Genomic DNA, 7,617 nt, shown 5'->3' with positions numbered 1-7,617 from the left:
AACTGAATGTGCTATTCTAACAATTTGGGGAAAAAATAATAAGGTTAAAAATAGAAAGGTTGGAGGGACAGACAGAAAGAGGAACAAATGCTCTAAACCTGTATCATAAAAAATATGAAATCCTCTAGTGTTACATAAATTAAAATTAATAATAATAGACTAGAAGGAGATGAAGTACTGTTCTAATGGTTTATCCACTCAGTGATTCCAAAAATAACATGCTTAAACTATAAACAAAAAAGTATATATAATGAGTCAATAGCAGGAATGAATTTAGACCGCAAAAAAAAGCAATCTTCTCGATGATTGCAAAAGAAGTGAGCAAAATAAAAAGATAAAGAAAAAGAAAAAATAACAAATAGAGCCTCTGTTTGAATTTAAGTTCGTGCAACTAGTTTAGTCTGGACCAAAACCAGCTAAGGTTATTGACAACAGATTAAGCATTAAGAAAAAATGATTTGTTGTATCATTTCCTGTAGCTTTAAAAAGCAAGCAGCAGAGAAAGGAACTGCACAACGGAAGACAGGTTCATCACAAAGACTCAGATCTACATTAAGGATGCCTGGGCAAGGAAGGCGATTTCTCTCTATGGCCATCATAGGTAGGTGTCCTTATTCCTCACCATCCTGAGCTACATTTTATCTTAAATCCAGGACAGAAAGAGGGGAGGTGGTCTAGTCCCCTTTGTTGGAAACACAGTGCTGTTCCTTTCCAGGTGGTCATGGCACTGCTGTAGCTGCAAGCCCCAGAGAAATAGTGACAGCCTGGGCTAGGCTCCTAGCAAGGGATCCAAGCTAGTATTGGGATTTCCCTCTCGGTGGCTTTGGGAAACATGTGAAAAGTTGAATGTGACTTTTCTCTCATGACATTTCTTCTGTTTTATAAGAAGCATCAACTTTGTTATCTGGAAACTTACAAACGTCTTACTGGCCTTTGGTGATGTGGAGAAGGAATGACTATCAGGGCTGGGAGTAGGAATGGGGGGTTTAATGCAGATGGATACAAGAAATACTCAAAAATTACACTGTGTTGGCACTGGTTGTACAAGTTTCAAAATTACTTAAAAGTCACTGAACTATTTACTTATCGTGACAGAGTTTTATGGTATACAAAATCAACCTCCATAAAGCTCTGCCGTAACAAAAAGACATTGTGACCAATAAAAAGGTGAACGGGTGAATATCAATGCTTAGAGAAGTTGCATCATTATGTGAAAGGTGGATTCAGCCCTTAGAGACAAACTCCTAGTGTTTGAAAGCTCTGGTCACTCCCAAAGAGAGGTGCCTACTCTTCCATCTAGGCTGCAATCACATTTTTCCTTACAAATGTGTGGAGAAGTGGAATTAAAAGATAGCTTGTTTTGATGTCCAGAGACACAGGATTACCGACGGATGCCAAGGTTGGTGTGTGCTACCTTGAGTCATAGTGCACCTGTTGCTGAAGGCAGACTCCATGCATACCTTGCAAAACCCTACATGCGGGCCCGGCGGCGTGGCCTAGCGGCTAAAGTCCTCGCCTTGAAAGCCCCGGGATCCCATATGGACGCCGGTTCTAATCCTGGCAGCTCCACTTCCCATCCAGCTCCCTGCTTGTGGCCTGGGAAAGCAGGAGAGGACGGCCCAAAGCTTTGGGACCCTGCACCCGCGTGGGAGACCTGGAAGAGGTTCCTGGTCCCGGCATCGGATTGGCACGTACCGCCCGTTGTGGCTCACTTGGGGAGTGAATCATCGGATGGAAGATCTTCCTCTCTGTCTCTCCTCCTCTGTGTATATCCGGCTTTCCAATAATAATAAAATCTTTAAAAAAAAACCCTATATGCATTCCCATCAACTTTTTGAAGTACCTTCACAATGAAAGTAATGAGAATGTCATGCCGTGAAATCCAGTATTTACATATCTTCTCAGTTATTCATGGAATGCTTCTTTAGACTCAACACTGTGTCCTACACTTGTCATCAATGGTCAGTGATCCTCATCACAACCCTTTCAGGCAACCCTTGCTTTCTCCATGTCACAGACCAGAAAAGGGTGTTCTTGGGAATTAACAAAATTATTCAAGTGCTGATATTTTTCACCATGAAAGATTGTGCATTTATAGGCTTGTCACTTTGGCTTAGACTGCATTTTCTGTAACCTGGTGCAAGATTTGGAAATGTGATATGCCTTTACCAAAATAAAGAAATAAGCAAAACCCAAACACCCATCATTTTCAATGACTATTTCGTGTTTCACGACTTCAGAGTAAAGTGAATGGCTTTGGAATCAAGACAACTAGAGGCTGTGCTACTGCTGCATTTGTTCACTGTACGTAATTTGCCACTGTAGATAATTCACTTTATGGTTCTATTTCCACTCACCTAGAAATAAGTACAGCAATAAAATTTACTGTAAAATAAAATATGGGTCAGTAGTTTCCTCTTTCCTATAAGGTAGTTTGTCACCCCTTTCAAGGAAGCAGACACAGCTCTAATTCAAACATCCTCCCAGATAGCAAATGGAACAGGAGGAGCAGAGAAGGAGGTGAAGCGGAAGAGAAGATGCTTCCGTCCCTTGAAGAAAGTTTGGGAGAAGTCACCAAAAGGAGTGACAGCTCCTCTGTTTCTTAAAAAAGCATGAAAACAAGTTCACAGTGCAAATATAAGGACAATTTTTAGCAAGTGGTCAGTTGTAATGGAATTTTTCAGTGGTTTATTTGGGTTAATTCTCCATGTTCATTTATGTGAGCCGTGGAGAACTCTCATTTAATTCTACCTCAAGAGACAGGAAGCTTGAGTGCCCTAGAGAAAAACGTCAGGGGCCACAAGAAGTCTAAGTTTCAGTAAGCAATATCAACTTCAAATACAAGTAAATTGTAGGTCACCTTTGATTCTGGTTTTATTTCATCAAGAAAGAAGGTGGAGGGAGGGCATCGATAGGCTCAAACTCCACCTTAACTTGTTGCTTTTGTGAGAATTTGCCCTTTGTAAAAGTGCTAAGAACATAATTTTACAAGAGGAGCTACAGAATCTGAGTTTATGTCCTTCTGTATCTATTGACCCTTTGCTACAGATGTCTGGATTTTGGTTTTGTCTGTCATATCCACCGTGGCTGATGTTGGTGATCCAGAAATGTCAAAACCCTGTGATGCTCCCATTGAACCAAGAGGTGAGAAAATATCTTCCTTCAGACTGCATTATTGGTGCCTTGCTTCTCCATCGCTGAAACATCCATGATCCCTGGTGCCACTGTCAGTCATAACCAAGACTGGAATTTTCTGGGGGTGGGGGTGAGGAGAATCCTCAAGAACAGCTTGTCTTTGAAAACAGATGCTGAGATTTTACTGCAGAACAACCTCAGGAATATGTTCTGATGAAGCCACTATTTGAGGCTTATCTAATGAATGACCTACAACATGACAAGATGGCATTAAGTCTATGAACTTTTGAAATTGGAACAGTCTGGTTTTGCTAATACATAGCCATCAGTGATGCACTGGTGGGTTTCCTGTGAACCCAATCCTGGGGTGACAGCATGGCAAGCAACGGAGAATACAGTGTGAGGAGACCAGTCCTCAGGTTTGAGAGCTTGCATGACCAATGAGCCTCATCAGAAACTGCTCACCAACACGATCCCTCATCTGTAGTTCCTAAACCAGTTTATGCATTAAAATTATCTGCACACTTTTTCAACCCATTGATTTCTGTGTTTATGCCTCCTACACCCAAACTCCAATTCAGAATGCCGCAGCATTACTAGTCAGGGCACCATATTATCGACAAACTCTTTAGCTGAATCTAACATAGTCCAGTTGAGACAACATTTCTCAAAATCTCTCATCTCTGATAGGATACGCTTCCTGGATTACTCTCAATGCTTCCCAGGAGAATTCCCTAACTGGTGTCTATGATAATAGAAGCATAGGATCCCTACAGATGCAGTGAATTTGAAACAGCAAGTTAAACAATTATTTATTCAAACATTGCTTCAGATAATGAGTACTAATTCAGCATTGCTACTTTACAAAGAAAATTAAATAGGCATTGACTCATAATAAAGTTAAAGATCAGTGTCTGTCTCAGTGTTTGTCTCAGACACTGACAGGAGGAATCACTATTCTGTACAGTAAGCACTGGGTTCTTCCTCTGAGATAGCAGTTGGGAGAGACAGACATCCTTAGAAAAGAGAGGCCTAAGAAGATGCTTGAAGGGTGAGTGACAGTCAACATGGACAAGTAGTAAAGGAACTCATGGACTATAACAAGTGTAAACAAATTTCTTATTTCTTCTCTTCGCATGAGAGTTTAGGAGGACCAATCATACGAGGACCACCAGGACCACCCGGACCACCAGGCCGACCAGGCCTACCAGGCCTACCAGGACTCCGAGGCTTTCCAGGACCACCCGGACTACCAGGCCTACATGGAGTTCCAGGGGACATTGAGAAATGTTCCTCACCCAATCCTGCCTTTACAGTGAAGCAGAGGGGTCTCTTCCCTGCCCCCTCCCAGCCCATCATCTTCACGGAAGTGCTACATAACCAAGAGGACCACTTCAACATCACCACAGGAGTATTCACCTGCATCCACCCTGGCGTGTACCACTTTGGCTTTGATATTGACTTGGACCAGCAGGCTGTCAAGTTAGCGCTGGTGAAAAATGGTGTTGATATCCTTGAGAAGGAAGCCAGGGCTGAGGACAACAGCCAGCATGTGTCTGGAACTGCCATCATAAAGCTGGTCACGGGAGATAGGGTCTGGCTGGAATCCAAGCTAGATGCTACAGAGACTGAGAAAGGATTGATTCAAAGTGTGTTCTTTGGGTATTTGCTCTATGAAAATCATTCTGGCTAAGGTGTAACAGCACAGTTAAATTCCTCCAGTAGACAGAACTGTCAGAACAACCCCCAACCTCATCTTTTCCCATGTCCATTGAGGGAAAACCATTTGGAACAGCCTCTCTTAGCAATGTCAATGTAATCCTAAAAGCAATAAAAATGTATATCCCATTGACTGATCAACCATTTTTTTGAAAGTCACCAAGTGTCCAGAATTATGCCATAAGGAGACTTTAAGACATTTGTGTAAAAAGTAGGTTTAAAAGGTAAGTTTCCTTTTGTGTAACAAACCTTGAAATTCACACATGGCATACAATAGTATGTCGCTCCATGAACTTTTGGCAAGAAGTCAGATTAAGTGGAAGTCTCACAAAGGAAAATGAAGCACTGTCATTCCTTTTCTAGATCATGGCCAACACGTGTTCTAAAGAGTGAATGAAAAGTCTTAACAATAACCTTTAGCAGTTTCTAAGTTCAATTTTGGAATACAGTTGTGAAAGCAAGTATCCCTGAGAAATGTAGCAACTTTGCTTAAAGTCACACTATGTTTTTTGAATACATGTGTTCACATGCATATTTTGGGGTGCAAAATGCATACTTGAGTTCTGTTTGAAGAAGAGGAAGAGGATTATGATTTTGGGAAACTTTGTTGCTTAATCCTCAGCAGCTCCTCATCTCTAGGTCCCAGATTTTGACCCCATTCTTCCATCTGGGGCAGATCCATCCCATCTGTCTACACCCACACCCAGCTTCCTCCCAAAAGCTATCATGTGCTCACAGGCCTACTCCCAATCGAGTTTTTAAAACTTCGCTTCTGTTATAGCTCACAGAAAAAAATGCTTCTAAATCCACTCGTTGTTCTAACATACGCAGCATCATTGTCTTCTATCTACTATTGTATAGGTGACAATGTGACATTCTTACCACGATCTGGCTTGTCAGAGCATGCCCTATCTAGGTCTGAAATGCCACTGAAGCATACACTGAGGGGAGAGAATGAACCTCCTATTAAAAGAGTCAAAATAGAATTCTTAACCAGTTTTGTCTTTTAAAATATTCCATGAAGGGACCCAGAGCAGTAGCCTGGCGGCTAAAATACTCCCCTTGGACACACCAGGATCCCATATGGGTGCCAGTTCTAATACCTGCAGCCCCCTTTCCCATCCAGCTCCCCGCAAGTCACTTGGGGAGTGAATCATCGAACAGAAGATCTTCCTCCCTCTCTTCCTTTCTGTATATCTGACTTTGCAATAAAAATTAAAAATAAATATTTAAAAAATATTACATGAAGAAGGATAGAAGTTAAGCATATTGAAATGGAAAGGGAAACATCATAAATTTTAAATTTGACTGACACAGAAAATGAAGAAGAAGAGTGTGGCCTATGAGCAACTGACTTGTTCAATGAAACTGAATCATTGACATGAGCAAAACCAAGCCCATTTGTCCATTAAGCCACGTGGTTAATGTCTGGTTCTTTTGGGTTTCTTGCCAAGATTATATTACAATGAAAGACATGTTATCTTTCTATAAACAGTTATTACATAATCTCAATCATTTGTTAGAATAAGCATGCAGTGTTATAAATCTTTCTGATTGATGTTCATACAAGCATCTTACATGAGAGGTTAATTCTGAAGTCGCATAAATGTAACTTTTACAGTATTTAAGGAAGAACACTATGAACTAAGCTCAGAATATGACTATGCCTACTGATAATTTAAGATCCAGATTATGGAATGCACATGTCAAAGGCTTTAGAGAGCTATAGAAGCAATGAGTACTGCAGGGACTAAAATTACACAGAATATAGATTCCACCAGCTATGAGCTCTGAGTTGCCACTTAAGAGTTTTTTCTTGAAGACACCTGTGGATTTTCGAAGTGGAATAGAACTTGAACATCCAGGTTTTTGTAAGCATGGGGATGACTCCAGATGAAGAACGGCTTGTTTTCAGGGTAGTTGAATGGTCCTGGAGACATAGCGTTGGAGATTTAAAAGGTCACATGTATATGGCACATTGTCCCCAGAAATAGTAAAATGGATTTCTGGGCTTGGCATGATAGCCCAGTGGCTAAATCCTCACTTTGTATGCACTGGGATCCCATATGGGCTCTGGTTTGTATCCTGGCTGCTCCACTTTCCATCCAGCTCCCTGCATGTGGTTTGGAAAACCAGTGGAGGACTTGGGACCCTGTAACCACCTGGGAGACCCAGAAGAAGCTCCTGACACCTGGTTTCAGATTGGCTCAGCTCTGGCTTTTGCTGGCACTTCGGGGGTGAACCAATGGATGAAAGATCTTTGTTTCTGTCTCTCCTTCTTTCGTTATATCTGTCTTTCCAATAAATAAATGAATCTTTTAAAAATGAAAAGAAAAATGGATTTCTGGGAAGCTAAAGGGGTCATACAGAGAAGGAGAGAAACAGAGATAAAGGAAAGAGAGAAGTGGGTACGAGGAGAAGAGTAAAGAGTTGGGTCAGATGGCTATAGATGTAGAGAAAAAATAATCTAAATCATCATATACATCATACTATCACATATATCGTAATATACACACCTGCTAGGAAGAGAGGAGTCTGGGAATATGAGAGTTAAGCAAGGGAACTATCTGAGTACCACATCTGCTTAGAAATTTGACTAATGGCCAGATTACTCAGTCATAGGAGAAATCCACAGAGACTTGATTTTAACAAGGAAGATTTGGAAAAACGGAAACAGAGCAACGATTGTAGGCGGCTTTTATGTTCACACTTTGGAGTTGGACATGTAAACTGCCTACATGAAAAGAAGATGCGGATTCTCAA

At 41.2% G+C, this 7,617-nt stretch overlaps 1 protein-coding gene across 1 annotated transcript; it reads left to right on the top strand.

The window, feature by feature from the left end:
• Positions 1-520: 520 nt before the first annotated feature.
• On the top strand, positions 521-4,977 carry LOC131482110 (protein HP-25 homolog 2-like). The gene is made up of 3 exons (XM_058673763.1): positions 521-601; positions 3,049-3,144; positions 4,284-4,977. The coding sequence occupies exons 1-3, from the start codon at positions 559-561 to the stop codon at positions 4,826-4,828; spliced, it is 684 nt and encodes a 227-aa protein (XP_058529746.1). The 5' UTR covers positions 521-558; the 3' UTR covers positions 4,829-4,977.
• Positions 4,978-7,617: the final 2,640 nt, after the last annotated feature.

This window comes from Ochotona princeps, chromosome 15 (assembly GCF_030435755.1).
Source record: "Ochotona princeps isolate mOchPri1 chromosome 15, mOchPri1.hap1, whole genome shotgun sequence".
Lineage (NCBI taxonomy): Eukaryota > Metazoa > Chordata > Mammalia > Lagomorpha > Ochotonidae > Ochotona > Ochotona princeps.
This window is presented reverse-complemented; position numbering and strand designations above follow the sequence as displayed.